The sequence below is a fragment of the Perna viridis genome, chromosome 6, assembly GCF_037379345.1.
Source record: "Perna viridis isolate PV_CMFRI_1.1 ecotype Kerala chromosome 6, ASM3737934v1, whole genome shotgun sequence".
NCBI classification, from domain to species: Eukaryota; Metazoa; Mollusca; class Bivalvia; order Mytilida; family Mytilidae; genus Perna; species Perna viridis.
The window spans coordinates 48,145,465-48,162,491 of record NC_142450.1 but is presented as its reverse complement, the minus strand read 5'-3'; the positions used below and the strand labels follow the sequence as shown (position 1 = coordinate 48,162,491).

At 34.4% G+C, this 17,027-nt stretch overlaps 1 protein-coding gene across 1 annotated transcript; it reads left to right on the top strand.

Moving 5' to 3' along the window:
* The first annotated feature begins 4,453 nt into the window (after positions 1–4,453).
* Positions 4,454–16,740, top strand: LOC148615359 (organic cation transporter protein-like). The gene is made up of 10 exons (XM_088590271.1): positions 4,454–4,736; positions 6,159–6,402; positions 7,834–7,937; positions 8,956–9,110; positions 9,533–9,701; positions 10,021–10,242; positions 13,796–14,022; positions 15,255–15,436; positions 16,136–16,287; positions 16,611–16,740. The coding sequence occupies exons 1-10, from the start codon at positions 4,594–4,596 to the stop codon at positions 16,681–16,683; spliced, it is 1,671 nt and encodes a 556-aa protein (XP_088446397.1). The 5' UTR covers positions 4,454–4,593; the 3' UTR covers positions 16,684–16,740.
* The last annotated feature ends 287 nt before the right edge of the window (positions 16,741–17,027 follow it).

The following is a 17,027-nucleotide window of genomic DNA, read 5'->3' as shown; positions in this document are numbered from 1 at the left end:
CCGCCATGTTGAAATCAGCTTATTGCCATTAAAATGCAAATACATTTGAATGTTTTTTGTGCAGGATATTGATATACTATTGATAGAATGTTCTTCAAAAAAAATATTCAAGACAGTTTCATTTTCGCGTTACATGTCTTACCCCAAAAATAACGGAAATAAAACTTTCACGGTTTCTAGTAGCTATAATTGTAAAAAAAAAAAATGAACAATGGTCGTACTTCCTGGTTAATTTCAATATGTACGATTGTTCACACATGCAACTTACGTTACACTCTGAATATTTGTATATTTTTTCTGCAACTGTTTATAGTTTATGAGAACTAAGTAAAGCAGAAATACAATAAAACATTTAAAGGTTTATGATGATTATCTTAAGATTTTTGTAGCTCGAAGAAAGACATTTCATTATAGACAGGATTGCCCATTTTTTTCTCTTCTTTTCTTATTTTAGGGAGATATAATTGCCTCCTTTATCTATGTGTTACGCCATTGTAGCATATCTTGACTTGAATCACTTTTTTATATTTTTAGAATTACTTTTAAGTCGGCTGTAAAGACAAAACAAAGAAATATACTTCATCAAGGGAGACTATTCTTAAACGTTTGAAAGAAGTGGCATCTTCTCTCGATATATATTCTTATCTCAAGGTCCCTTGCTTGAGTCAAAAGAATAAGCCCGAAGCAGCGCTAAGCTTGTCGTAAAAGTGACTAAATAGCGCTCAGAACCCTGGTCGGAGACTAGGGAGCTATGCCCTCAGATCAACTAGATTGTGTGCCCCAGCTGGAGGAAATGGGTACTCGTGGAATGCTTCATACTGTGGTTGTCAGATTATAATACGAAAAACCTGACCGCTAACCATTGTGATGGTCAAGAGTTGGAAAAAATGTCACGTTCCACGCACGTTAAAGAATCCTGATGTGGTATGGAGCCTCGGCTTCGATACAAAAGGCTAAATTGCGAAATCTTACCCACTTTTTTCCAGTGGCAATCGAAATTTGTCGACCCTACTACCCTTGGGTTCCATTCCATTTTTCATTCCATCATCATTTTATGTTCATTTATCATCCATTTCATGTTTATCGCCCGGATATAGCTGCAATATTTTTGCTTTAAGTTAAATATCAATCAATCAATCATTTATTATCTTAGGTCGGGTGTAAAGCTCAGAAATTTTTCCATTTTCTAAACCTTTTTATTTTTATGTAGGCAATCGTATAAATTGAGTTTTAATTGTATCTTAGAGAGTATCATAAATACCAATATTATACTCCATATAAAAATCTACATTTTTCATTGGCTTACAAAGATTAATTATTTTGGTATACCACCTTTCATTCATAAATACCACCCTTCCGTCAAACTGATTCCAAAACTTGAAAGGCTATTTATTATCGTATTATATTCACTTCCAATATGTTGGATCATCAAATACAAAGACAGCAACGGCAATCATTTTTTGGTTCTATTCACTACATTGTTATGTGAATCGTCTCTAGAAATAATGTAAGCGTTTATTATTTTGTTTTCTGTATAGGAATGGATGACATTTTCAGAATCTCTGTGTTATTCTGGATGTTACCTTCCACTTCAATAGTATGATCTCCTAGTTCTTCATATTCAGATATTCAAAGAAGAACCTCCCACCCGGTCTCTAAAAGCAAAACAAATCTTCTCCAGCTTAAGACTCGGTTTAGCACGTTCATCAACTGCATCTGAAATGTACTGTTGTAGACTATTTGAAAAACAATGAAAGACTAAAATCTTCATTTGTATTGCTAATTTCATCGAAACTAAACGAATTGTAAACATCCCGATGTTTTGGGTCCTTGGACATGTTATCATAACATGTTTGACTATAAAAACAATTTCCCATTTTCTTTTTCTCTTTTCTTCTTTCAGTAAATTTATTGCGATTCATTTTTCTTTAATTTAATAGAAAAAAAAGGACGCAACAAATGCACCAATTAATATAATCTAAATACAAAATTGTAAATACTTGTATTTCTATATTATCATAAGGCCTTCAACACATTTTTATAAAGCTCTGGAAAATCACAATTATTTTATAAGGCCTTAACCATCCTTCTTAAATGAAAGGTCAATAATGAACTGAAAAACAAGCAAACACTTTATAATAAATTGAGTTCTCTCCATGGAGTACCTCAACATAGGTAATATTCAGGTTTCGCTTGAAGGCAACTTGGTAACCTTTGTTACATTTAACTACACCAGAGTACTTCAAAACATTTGACACGTCCTCATTTTGTTTGCATTTAAGAAAAAGGTCTTTAAAAGAGGTTTAATTGAATCCTTATTTAGTGATACTTTGTAATCCATGAATGTATTAAGTTTCTTTTTGGGAAATATTTTAGTATCATTCTGGTGCAGAGGAGTCCTTGTCATATGTTTCATGTAATATATATGTATGCATACTCTCTCAAAGATTCTTTTTTTTTTTTTTGGTTTGTTTACTCACAGATAGCTCTACTGTGGTATTCTCCCGGAGTAGGAACCATAGGGCTCCGCCACAGGAGGCTAAATTGCCCGACCCTACCCACCTCTCCCTATTTCCGATGGCAATCAAAATTTGTCGACCCCATTGTCCTTGTGTCCCATCCCTTTTTCATTTCATCATCATTTCATGTTCATTTTATCATCAGTTTCATGTTCATCGTCTGAATATAGCTGAAATATTGCTGCTCGGACGTTAAACCCCAACAAACAAATAAACAAACAAACTTGTATTGGGAATAGTAGGAAATGGTTCACTGCTTTGATTTACTTCCTACCCTGTTATTGTAGAAGGACATACCTTATATATACGCGCAGGTCCGGTTGTCAAAAGAATAACCTGCAGCAGCGGCTAACCTTGTCGTAAAAGGCAACTAACTAGCGCTTAGAACCCTGGCCGGGGCTAGGGCGCTCTACCCAGTGAGCAACTGGGTTGTGTGCCACATTTTGTGGAATTGGGTACCCCTTACATGCTGCATGCTGAGGCAGTCAGGGTATAATACGGAAAACCTGACCACTAATCATAGTGGTGCACTATGTTGGGAAAATGTCAACTTAAACACCCTGCTGTGGTATTCGACAAAAGAAGGTAGATACATTTCCTAACCCAACCCACCACTGAAAATTTCCGGTGGCAATCGAAATTCGTCGACACCTTCTATCCCATGCAACTTTTCACGTTCATCTTATCACCCATTTCATATTCATCGCCTTCATCGGATCAATTTGATACAGGGAAGATCATGTAAGTATAGAAAGGGTCTGGAAAATTCCCAACGATGTTAGAACTGTTCTCTCCACGGGACTCGAACTTGTACCGCTGTGACATCTGTGACAACACCGCCTGCACAAAGTCCAGCACTCTAAATCACATGGCCAGCTATGCCATCGTGTACTAAGTTACAACCCTAGATTAATCCTACGGTGAAAAATGACCCGGCATGCGAAAGCTATATTCTTATATAGCCTAGCCGAGTAGTCTAGGGCGCTGGACTTAGTGCAGGCGGTGTTGCCACAGAAGCCACAGCGGTACGAGTTCGAGTCTGCATCTTCTGTAAATAATCAGTTGTATCTTTTATAAATAATGGAAGTTTCTCAACATGTAATCGTAGATGGAATTCCGAAATTTCCTCTGTAGGATGGCCGTTAGCGAATACTATAGGTCGACCTGGTTTGTTGCCTTTGTAAATTTTGGGAAGTAGATCGAATCAACCAGGTATAGGATTTTCTGATTTGAGATATTCAAGAGTTTTAATGTTAATGTGGTTGTTCTCGTACAGTTTAGCTCCGTTTTCATTTTGTCCGCAAAATATTGAGTAGCGTCTGGTCAATTTTATATAAAAAAGGTCTGAAACAGGGTTATGTTGCTACAAGATCGAAGTCATCACTACAGAAATTATATGATCGCCATCATGAATTCGTGGATTGTTATGGTGTATCCATCTGCACCGTGAAAACTGATTTGTTTATCGTGTCATAGTTTTCTTTCCTATTTCGTCTACAATGGACTTGACTTTTTATGAGCAACTCGGCGGGTGTTTCTAGAAAAGCAGAGGACGTTTACCCTACCAATGCACCTGGTCCATGTTCCCAGTTTTAGTGGAGTCGTCGTTGCTTATTTGCTTTTGTTACTTAGTATGTATTATTTTAATTACTTAATGTTCTTTGTTGTGTATGTCTGCTTTCCTGTTTGGTCTTTGTCACTGGATTACGTTCTTTTGATTTCCGCTAGAACCTTTGTTCCCTTGATTACTCTTTCAATATTTTTTTTATTTTGTTTTATGATTCCTAAATAATTGACGCCTATTTTGGAAAAAAATATAGGTACTATATGTCGATTGTAATACGTATTATCTTTCGCAAGGACAGACTTAAACTTTCAGATTTAAATATTTATATGAATGGAATGACCTTAGTGCTAATGTTATATTATACGTAGTACTTGGTACTATTATGCAAACAACAATGAGTTAAATGGAGTTAAGATTCGCTGATTGAATTTTAGTTCAACCACAAACTTAAAAGGGAATTTAAAACAAAATTTAAAAGATTTTCCTTGCATACGTTCTTTAGTTAAAATGAAGTATGAAGAAGTATTTCGGAAGATTGGTGGTTTTGGTCCATATCAGAAAGTAGCATTGTGTTTGTTTGGGATACCTACATTATTTGATGCTATGACTTCTATGATGCTGGTTTTTGTATTAGGTTCCCATGGTCACAGGTAAGTGTTCTTATAACAGTAATGTAGGGATTGCGCCGGTCTTTCTACTATACCTCTCATGGCTTGACCCTTTCTCTTGGGCCACCTCGATCTTTCGATTGGGTTGTCTGTTACTATACTCACATCTTTCTTTTACATATACGACCTGTTCTGTTAAAACAGTTTAAGCATTTCAAAATCATTTAAATCCCTGTACGATTTGTCTTTTAATATAACGAGAATAGATATGCAATCTGGATAACCTTGCTCTTATCGTCTCTCATCGCAAGTTTACGCTTTTGATAAGGTAGTGACCTCCCATAACCAGTAGGTAACACTTCATTTGCTCTTTCTTCAGTTTTTCAACACCAAACTGCCTTAGGACTTTCCGAATCGTGATGTTCACTTTTTTGTCAGACATCTTGTAACACTTTCCGAAAACGCTTTTGAAAGATCGATTTTGATTAGTCGACATGAGTTTGAATATTCAAGTTCATCTGGACATGACCTCTCATCGGCGTGCTTCAGGTGTTAGGGAGCGTAAGCAGTTTAGCGTATCATAACATCTGATTGTAATTAGATTGATAGATGTGGTGAATATGTCAAAAGACAACAGCCCTATCGGGATGAAGGTTAATTGTTCTAGTAAAGTTTACTACGATAATTTTTGGTCGACCTAAAGTAATGCTATTTCGTATGTATCAATTATGAACATTTAGGTCCACACTTATCACGATTATCATATTAGCCATTATATTAATGTTAAAAAAAATAGTATGGTTGACTAGATATAACAGAATTAAATACTTCAATGCGATCTTCATGTATAAATGTGTGAATGATTCAGCACCTGAATATTTGTCTGATTTTTTTCCCAGAATGCTCTTCCATGAATACATACACATTAAGATCAGCGACATCAAGTAATCTTTATATAAATAGACCAAATTCAAATTTTGAAAAAAAAATAAATAAAACAAATAAATAATAAAAACATTTTAATACATTGGAACAATCTTTGTGTAACTCCCTTCCGTTAGAACTAAAACAGTCAAAAAGTATTGAAAATTTTAAGAAAAAATGTAATGTCTACCTACTAAATCATCAAGAAAATGAAGGTCCTTAGTAATAAATTGTATTGTATAATATCTTATTTATATATACTTCAGAATAATAATCATATGTATGCTTATAGACTTGTGTATTGTATTTTTCATTATTTTTTATTATCATTATTTTTTTTGTAATTGTGAAGGCCACAGGGGAGATTAACAAATTTTATTGTTAACTGTGTTACCTTCTTTAGATAAAGAATTTAGTCAGTTAGTAATTAACAGAATCTCAAAAACAATCGTGTGGGATCACCGAGAGTTGTCTTACGTACGCTCATGTAATATTTCATACCATTTTAAATGATAAAATTGAAGGCTTTTTTCTTTGTAGATGCCAATTGCCTGATATTGTAGACAATGTTTATTCCAACTTCCACTCTAGCAACTATAATACATCAGATGCCTCTGGCTACAGTACTGGCCATCATAACAATACCGTGGACATATCTGGTTACAACTCCTCCCTGAGTAAATATTCCACAAGCCAGTGTCACCTCAACTATAACGGTACACAAATGGCTTGTAATGACTGGGTGTTTGATGCGTCTGTCTACAGAACGACATTAATATCTAAAGTATGTATAATGAAGGCGTTACTGTACTGAAGTGGCAGTCTTCAAAAAACCACCCAATTTTCGTTTAATTATTATTCAGGAACAATTCAAGACCAAATAGCCAGTCTTAGTTTGGTCATTGAATTGTTGCAATATATATATAACGTCTCAGAATGTGATGGCTCCATTCGTTACACTGCTCCATCGGATCAAATTGATACAGTGAAGATAATGTAAACTTACAGAAGGACCTGAAAAGATGAATGTATGGCTTTCTGTGAAATACTGATCTGTACGCAGAAAGGATTTTAACTACATAAAATCAAAGACTGAAGTCTTCAAAATCTCTAATCGTCTATATTCACTGTCACCGATTTTGGTTTACTTTAAACATCCAAAATGGTACAAATGCGATATGCTCTAAATTCGGGGGACTTCTGCAAAAATCTTGGTTCCCTTGATATTATTGCGTACTCTTTCGTAACCGTTATGATCCGACTGGATATATATAGATATCGGTGTACTGATAGTATATATGATTTTTATATAATCAATTGTAACGAACGCCTGTTTTTGAATCGGAAACTGGATAATATTACATAAATTCAATGCTAAACGATCATTATATCTTTTAATATAAACTTCCCGTTCTCTTACAAGCAAAAAACCACACAGACATGTGTATGATATGTTTTTAAAAAGGTATGTTGTAGCTATTTTTCGGTCGCTTATGATATTGACAGGGAACCAGTTTATGAACCAGATTAAGCACCTAGCAATGAATATTCATAAATATCGGGGTGTGCTAATGCATATGACCTATAAAGTCTTGTGACTAGCCTCAGTGTCTGAATCGGAAACTGGGTAATGTTCAAAGCTAACTGATCATTTCATGTAAACTTCCCGTTTTCATTCAAGCAAGAAACACACTAGAACACACGTGTATGATATTTAAGAGGTACATTTTTATCTCGTATGAATCTAGAACAATAACGGCGGTGAACACGGCGAAGATCTGTTGGACTATGTGGCGTATAACTACACATTAATACAAGTCATATGCCAATATTAAATACAGAAATTACGAGTGCAAAAAGTCGCTAACATTATTAGCAACTTAAAAACGGTGAATGTAGATTGAAAAAGCATCGCTTGTTCATTTGATTTTTCTGCACCATGAATCACTTTGTCATTGGCAGTGTCTGAATTTTATATGGACAGGTACTTCAGTCTACGAAACTTAAAAATTAATGGTGAACATTAACTGACATTGACGCACTCTGTTTTTGATTTCCGTTAGAGTCGTGGTTCCCTTGATTACTCTTTAACGTATCATAACAATAAATAAAAGGAAATCTGAAGAAAAATACAACAAAACAATATAACACACACTGCTTAGTGGCCTAAGCGATTTATAATTAAGATTTCTTTGATGCGTGTAACTTTTTTCAGTTCAATATGGTTTGTGAAGACAAATTTATGAGAAGCCACGTTTTGTTGTCGCATTTCGTAGGAACTCTCTTCAATGCTTTAACTTGCGGATTTATGTGTGACATGTGAGTATGTGTTTAATCACTCATATTTAGTTGTATATTTATTTAATAAAGGACAATCTTATTAACTGTACTGAGTATGACAGAGAGGTAAAAGCTCTGAGCTGGAGAAAGATTAAAGGGATATAGATTAATATATTGTTCTTTTTTTTTGTATATAGTATATATAAACAGCAAAGAAAACGGATTCTGATTAAATAATACAAGGAAGGTTTGATGGGAAGAGCGAATTTTCTCTCACAGGTTGTACAAAATACGAGTTGAAAATCTGAAAGAGTAATCAAGGGAACCACGATTATAGCGGTAATCAAAAGAATGTAATCCAGGGACAAAGACCAGACATGGAAAACAGATATACAAAGCAAAGAACATAGAGTAACTAAAATCATACATACAAAGTAACAAAAGCAAATGAGCAACTCGGACTCCACTAAAAACTGGGAACATGGACCAGGTGCACCAGTAGGGTAAGCGTCCTCTGCTTTTATAGAAACACCCGCCGAGTTGCTCATAAAGAGTCAAGTCTGGGGTAGACGCAAGAGGAAAGGAAAACTATGACACGTTGAACAAATCAGTTTTCATGGCGCAGATGATACACCGTAACGAACCACGAGTTCATGATGACGACCATAAAACTTCTGTTGTGATGACTTCAATCTTGTAGCACCATAACCCTTCTCCAAAAGCCTATTTGTTAGAATTCTAGCGCGACGCAACAAGTCGGCGTAGTTTCGGCAAGCTCTGGCATAATGTATGAGTTGTGATATTAACACTCAATACGCAGGTGCTGAAGGGATGTTGCCACAGATGAAAAGAAAGTTGACAATTTTGAATGAAAAGTCATCACGTTTGTCGTAAAGTTTGGTCAACAGTTTTCCTTTACCATAGATTTCTAAGTGTAGGTCAAGATATGAGGCTGACTTTACACTGTCTGTAGTATCAATTTAACCCAGAAAAAAAGAGATCTGAAGGAATAAGGTTCAACTTAAACCTGACCATAAACGCATATATACTTTTTTAGCTTTGGTAGAAAACCTGTTTTAATGGTAGGAATTTTACTCCTGATAATCCCAAACTTTATCCGTCCATGGATATCATCATTATATATTGTTATGTTCTGTGAGTTTTTGAATGCTACCGGAAGTAACCTTGCATATGTTGTTCCATTTACGCTTGGTATGTATCAACTATATAAATACGATAATATCCATTAGTTATAACGAAATAATTATTATGTTTGTTTGTGAAAACCAAAGCCTAATTCATAAACATCTCATATTAAGCTTTCGTCAAACTTTTTATTATTTTACCGAATTCGGCCGTTCCCAATCAGAATGGAAGAGAAGTAAAATGTTTGGGAGTAATATCCTGATTATTTCGGTCGAGCTTTAAGGTTTGTCTTCTGAAATAGTTACTCCTTGTTTGTGAACAGAAAACGATGACCTTTTTTATTTTGACGTTAGAGGAAAATTTTGTAGTGTAGGTACCAAGTTATTTCAACCTCATACCTATATAAAAATTAGTTCTCTTATTTTGAAATAAAATTTTATTTAAATAAATTAAAAATAGTAAAATTCTTTATTTTTTTCAATATGTAGTTACAGAGATTGTTGATCCAGCTCATCGAGTTTTGGCGAATTTCGCCATTTATTTTTCCTACTGTATGGGAAGTTTACTACTGCTTTTGTATGCATACTTCATCAGAGACTGGGAGACTCTTATAATGGTCATTTCCGGTCCTATCATCATCACATTCTTTATCTTTACGTAAGTTACTTTATGTTTTTGTGTATCACTGTTTCTACATTTACACACCTCGGCCTTAGGTTTATGTTTATATCCATTTTCGTGAAGATACTAAGATCATATTTTAATCAAATGCATGGTACGAGTTTTCTAATAAACACTGTTTAAAATGTTGGTTTTATTTTTCGTAGGTGCATTTACTGTGATATATAGAAGTGATTATATACAATATTGAAAGACCACCTTAGGTAAACACATAAATTCCCCAATCATTTCTGGTCTTTCAATGTCGTTACGTTATGAAGTACTCAGTCTAGATAAAGTGTTCTATTTATTACAGCTTTGTGACGGAATCACCTCGATGGCTCTTACTGAAGGGAAGAACCAAGGAGGCCTTGAAAATATTTAAAAAAACCGCTAGATTTAATAACCGAAGCGTTGATTTTATCATAGAGGAAATTGAAATAAAAAGAGAAATACGACAGTCGCTTTGTAGAGGTTTACAATGCATGTTTAGATCAAAACAGTTAATTGTAAGGTTCTTTATCCTACTGTTTAATTGGTAAGTATAAGATTTATATAACGAACTTGTTCTCATGGAAAAGTGCATGAATTACTAGTATATGAATACTTTAAATCCTTAACAGATACATCACGGAATAAATTGAAAGAATGCCTGACAGTAACATGACGTGTCTTAAATGACTAGTATTTGGACAACAAATATTCAATAAAAAAGGGCATGAGTTTGGTTTACTCGTAGTCTAAAAACGAATATAATGAAAAGGGAAATAAACTTCTTGTTAATACACACAAATCAAGGTTTCTGTAGCACTGTCAGAGTTATAATGTAAATCTCATTTTTACTGTCGACGATTGTTCTTACAAATAGAAGATGATATCTTATGAATGACTAGTATTTAAAAAAAAAGTGAAAGTTCAATCTTGTAAAATTCACATCTTTCTTATTAAATAACACTATAACAATAAGTTGAAAGTAATAGCACTTTCCGTATATCCGTTTTACATCCTTCATTTCGTGCATTATAAAGATAGAACATCGTTGCTTCTAATTCGACTGTCTTAGCGAATATAAACCACTAGAATTCCCAAAAACTCTTTCGTAACACAGTGTTAACCAATCATTTGCACCGTATGAATGACGCTGACAATCAGCTGACTGTTCCTATACTTGGTTTAATTTTTGTTATCGTGTCAACTTATATACTCAATACTGATAGACACGGTTTGTACTCATATATGTGTAATACATGACGGACTGAGGTGTTTCTTAACGTCCTTTGCTATCGTTTGGGGTCTCTCACAGACGGTGTAAAGCATCAAAGCGTTTACACAGTCCCGGGCATAGTCAAACCCGTGAATGTGGGTCATTGTGTATTCGGGAAAATTAGTTGTCATGTGACCACGTTCATTCATAAAATTAATGCATTATCAAGTGATTTGATGTCGATCAGTGGCCTAGTGATTCAATTTGTAGTATGCACGCTATATACATCGTTGTATAGCCTACAGCAGCATTTGCTGAATCTTTGACCCATTGAAATACTTTTTGGGATTAAATCAACACTTTCCAGTGCTTGTAAGACAGATATTAATTGATGAGAAATTTCCAAGGCCGAAAAAAAATGTTGTGTTTCCAAGCACTATTCTAAAATTTTGTAGGGTCGGTAGGTAGGGATTTTTTTTTCATTTGATATTTTTGTAATGAAATAAGTCATAAAGATGCAATGAAAACCAAATATGCAAAAACTAAACATGTAATAGACTTAGTCCACAGCCTAATCCCTTTTGGTGATTCGGCGCGCGAGTATTTTTTTTTTTGAAGGAGGTGGTAAAAACAAAAAATATCTCAAGTGCAACAAGGGATTATCCACCACCAAAAGCACACTCATGGCATGTGTGTTTTTAATTTTCTTCTTTTTCTTTTCTGAAAGACAATCGGCAGAATTTTTACGTTATTTTTTTTCTTCAAAAGTTTAAATAAAAACTTATGAGTAGGGGTCTGAAGGAGGGCCAGTAGGGTGATCGGAACCATTTTTTTTTCCTAAATGGATGGTTAATTTACTAGTCTAGTAGTACTAGAGACTGTCAGGCAAGTTTTTTTCTGACTAAGGAAAAGTTAATGACAGTGTTGTGAAGTACTGAATGTACATACACGTTATGTTGGTTCTTAAACCAAATGAAAATGGCAGTGCCTCTTGATATATTTTATACAGGGGCAAAACAAGTATACAGTTTTTGTAAACGGAAACATTTTTCAGGCTATAAATGTATGTGACGTTTTAGAATTAGATAAAATTGTTTGATACGAGATTTAGTTAAAATATTGATTTTGAAGTGTTAATTGTGAGTCAGTACCGATGGATTTAGCCTTAAAGTCCTTTATATACCGGTATTGTATTTTTGTTTCATAAGAATTTCGAATGTTTTTCGTCGAGTACATGACTGTAAGTAGAAAATTTGTCCATTATGCAGTTTTATTCTCCTTTGCTAGAGAACTGTTTAACTATGACTAATGTAAAACAGAGACATTATAGATATAAATTCTTAGCAAACCATTTACTGACGACGACGTCATCGTAGGCCGCGTCCGTATCGTCGTCTTCCATATTCACTTAATTTTCGTACGATGACTTTATGGTTATAGTTGTGTTATGAAATTTTGATATAATTTTACTATAATAACTAATTAATTATTGCTCCGATTTCATTTTTTTATTTTATAGCCCCTTCCAATTTAAAATTAGGGCCGTCCATATAACTGACAGATACCACACTGTCGGTTTCTGTTTTCTTTTTTTTAACTGAGAGCCCAGAATTTTACCAAGCTAACCTACATAAAGTGAAATGCCTAATCCTTATTAACATGAAATAGCAAGTTCAACACATCCATGCAAGTACACCTTCAAGGAAGAATATGTATATGACATGTCTTATGACAAGTCATTGTTGAATTTGTTCCCCATTTATTGATATCTGTAGACATTTAGTAACACATGTTAATATATATTTATAAACATGTGCATAATTCAATTATTGATTTCGGTAAATGGAGGAGTTTTCTTGACAATGCAAACATATTCACCTTCCCGGTGCACGTCGGCCATGCTACTAATTTTAAGTGGAGTCCGAGTTTCTCATTTACTTTTATTACATTGTATGTATTATCTTAGTTACTTTATGTTCATTGTTGTGTTTGTCTGTTTTCCGTGTCTGATCTTTGTCCCTGGATTACTAATTCTAAAAAAAAAACTGGGAGCATGGACCAGGTGCACCGGTACGGTAAGCGTCTACTACTTTTCTAATCAAGTCCGGGATAGACGAAAATAGAACTATTACGCGGTGAACAAATCAGTTCTCATGATGGATACACTGTGACGATCCACGAGGTCATAATTACGACCAAATAAACTTCTGTAGTGTTGACTTAAATCTTGTAGCAACATAACTCAGTTCTAGAAGGCTAATTGAAAGAAGTCTAGCGCGCTACAAAAAGTCTTCGTAGTTACGGCAAACTCTGGCATAACGTATGAGTTGTAATATGAAGACGACTCCAAACGCATGTGCCGAAGAGATGCTGCCACAGATAAAATGCAAGTTGACAATGCGGAATAGCCATGGTCATAATATAAAAAAAAAATTCTATCAAAATACTTTTAAATCATGTCAGATTCACTCTCTGCAAACAGTGAAAATAAACAACTGTCGACAGTAAATATGAATTTACGGAGAGGTTAAGTGGCAGTGACTTTGGATAAATGAGTTGAATGTGTGATGGTTTTTATAAATGGTTTTGTTACGACAGAAGCAGAGTTTTATTGTGTTTATTTTTTTTAGATTTTACAGATGTTTCTTGCACGATTTGAAAAAATCATAAAGAGATATTTCTATATAGATAGACTTATTTACTGAGATATTCTATTCCTATTCTAAAATAAATATGTTTTACATTTTGTGGAAACTGCGATACACTACATATCATCTCTCGTTATTAGATCTCCATAAAAAAATAAATTCAATATTCCTACATATTGCTAAGTCCCGTCTGAAGACGCAATTTCTCTGTACAGGCATAAAACATTGATTTGTTTCAGGTTTGCCTGTAGTATGATATATTACGGTATATCTATGAACACGGGTGATCTCGGAGGGAACGTTTATATAAATTATGCTGTATCCACTATAGTAGAGACGTTCGCCGTTGTCCTCTGTTATTACCTCACTGAAAGGTTCCCCCGGAAATCGATATACTGTCCCGCCATGATAGTTGGGGGCGTGGCATGTCTATGTACAATATTTACATCTTTATATGGCAATGAATGTAAGTAATTTGATAATTCCATAAATTCGATTTTGTTTTTGTAGGTTACAAAATAGTACATGTATATACAGCGAAAGATTTGTACTATACATAGAACAACTCGGGGATTAACACTCAATAAACAGTGTGTACATGTATAAGCTCAACGTTATCAGTTTTTGTAATGCAATTTGAATGACGTATGGGATTTCCTTATGCTAAACGTGGGCTTTGTCATTGGGCGACCAAGAAGGGGAGGGCGTCTTGTAATGTACAACTCCTCTTAAACCGCTGAATAGAAATTAATGAAACTTCCACAAATTGTTTATCACATGTAACAATTTTGCACCTTCTATTTTTTTACCCTTAGAATAATTTTTGGGGTTTCCCGAAACAATTCACGGACTTAGTTATTTGTTGACCAAGGGGGCCAACTTCAAATCTGCAACTACTCTAAAACCGCTGAATGGAATTAATTTGATGAAACTTTAGCGAATGATGCCATTGTGACTTTCTTTTTTGTTTTTCATCTAAAAACCTTGTTGGGTTTTCTGGACAGATAGTGCAAAATATGGACTTTGTCATTGGTCGACCGATGACGAATCTTTTAATCCGAACTCCTCTAAAACCACTGAATAGAATTCACTAAAACTTTCACAAATTCTTTATTACATGATGCCATTGTGTTCCTCCGATTTTGTGTTTTATTTTGCATCAAAGGGTCAAAATACCAACAAGTCTGTTACTGATAAATATTATAGTTATACACCCGCTTGAAATACGGGAGGTATAGAATGATCATGGTATCTGTCCGTTTGTCCGTCCCCTGTTCTAATCCACATCTTCCGATATGACTGGATTCCGATTTAACTTCGTCTATATTTTTGCCGAATTAATAATAGAAACAGTTGAAGATTCAACCAATGTCGATTTGACTTGTAACAAACTGGTTCTAATACAGTGGTGGGCTGAACAAACAAAACATATGTCCGACAGAGAACCAGTGCAGGATTTTTGAAGTGAATCTATTAATACCTCACTGATTTTGATCGGGAAAAGATTTTCATTGACGAAAAATATTTAACCTCGGCACGACAATATTCAGTTCAAATCTTTGTTAACCTGACTTCTTTATACACTGTATGAGCGATTCAAAATATGTGGAGTTTTGAAATCATGACACAACTATAAAGATTATTAAAGTTTTTGTTTGTTTTCATGCATGTCCATCAGTAATCCAGTTGTGTTTTCAGCTATTCATTGGATAACTATTGCTCTGGCCATGATAGGAAAGTTAGGTGTCACTACAGCGTTTTTCATCATCTATCTCATCACATCAGAAGTATTCCCAATGGTGATCAGAGCATCTTTGTTTAGTCTATGTAGTACAGGTGCCAGAATTGGATCAATGACGTCCTCTTACATCGGCAAATTTGTGAGTTTTAGTTGACCTTAGTGTACCGGTAATAGAATCCCCCAACTTCTCAATTAAATGCAATTATTTACATGCAGAGTTATAACAAATAATTTGGTTTCTATTGATTTAGATAGGATACTTTAACCGATCGTGTCTTCTCAAGTGGAGCTGAGGTCAACTTAGTACCTTGCACTTAAATTAGGTTACAGAAATCACAACAGTGACATTCTGAATAGGTATTGTACAGGCATTACATTACACATCGAAAACATAAATTACGTCACTTCCATGTTATAACAAACTTGAAGACGGCAATGAATTATACACTATTATGAAACAGTCCCGCCGGTAAACATACACATATATAGTAAAACATTCTGTATATTTTAAAGCGTACTGAAGAAACGAGTACAAATTTTTGTGAACATATCCCTTAGTTTGCTGAAAACTTAGTCTGTACATTTATAAAAGTCGGCTTATGTATCCTGTTATATACATATTCGTCAAGATTCCGAAATAAGTCTTTTCAATTATTGTAACTTCAAATTATCCAAGTACTACTACACTCATGAGTGTACGTTTCTATTTCATGTTCTATGTCACAAATGTTATTACGTTGAAATACAGTTCCCGTACACAGGATGTTTAAAAAGGGTTGGGTATTTATACAGTTTTTATTTTATAAAGCGATCATTGTAATAATTGGATGATTTGTAGGGGGTTCTCATTGACTCAAGTTTTGGTACTGCCTTACCACTTGTTATATTTGGGTGTATCGGGACGGTAGCAGGGTTATTGTCTCTTCTTCTACCGGAAACCAGAAATACTAATCTTCCGGAAACGTTCGAAGACGCCGTAAACATGAAAAGGTAAATGAACGATTATTGTTAAATTTCAATTTAAAATACATCATAGCAATATTAATTTCTCTTTTGTGTCAGATAATCAATTATGCTCACTGACTAAAAAGTTAACCGAACATTGATGCGGAGAAATTGACAACACAACAGACATAAAGTCGAGTCTAACCACTAAAATAAGGAAAATAACTTTTTATCTTGATTAGTCATCTGGTTTAGAAATTAAGGATTAATCTTTAGATTATGTACCCCCATTTTTGTTTGCAAACCTAAAAAAGTAAATCGGTGACAGTAAGTATGCCCGAAGAAGTTTGATTTTGTTTTACTTGCAGTGACCAAGAACAGTATCCTGATGGTAATAGATCTGCCGAGAAATTACATATGCTTTCTACAACGAGAAGTTAAACAATCGGTGGCTGCTAATAATTTTATTTAATTTTAATAAAATACAATATAACTTTTTTCCCTTTTCATTAATGTTAAAAATCTGTCTTTCAAAGATAAAAATAGAACGCAAGTACAGCTGGACTTTCATAAATTGGTGGTTTCACGGAGAATTGTATTTGTTTAAATCTTGTTTTGATGCTAAAACATTTGAAGTTAGTCGGTAAGATTATATTCATATCCACTGTCTAACACATTATTTCACTAAAAGTTAAATGCCTACAATATGTAGTTATGCATTATTTTGGATTAAGCGAATGTACAAACGGCGCATTATCTAGAAACTGTGAACAGTTAAAATCATG

Bases quoted from the DNA above. Each gene is read 5' to 3' on its own strand.
- LOC148615359 (XM_088590271.1), top strand. From the start codon at position 4,594: ATGAAGTATGAAGAAGTATTTCGGAAGATTGGTGGTTTTGGTCCATAT. The intron at 7,938-8,955 runs GTGAGTATGTGT...ATACTTTTTTAG, and splicing joins TGCGGATTTATGTGTGACAT to CTTTGGTAGAAAACCTGTTT. The intron at 15,437-16,135 runs GTGAGTTTTAGT...GATGATTTGTAG, and splicing joins CCTCTTACATCGGCAAATTT to GGGGTTCTCATTGACTCAAG.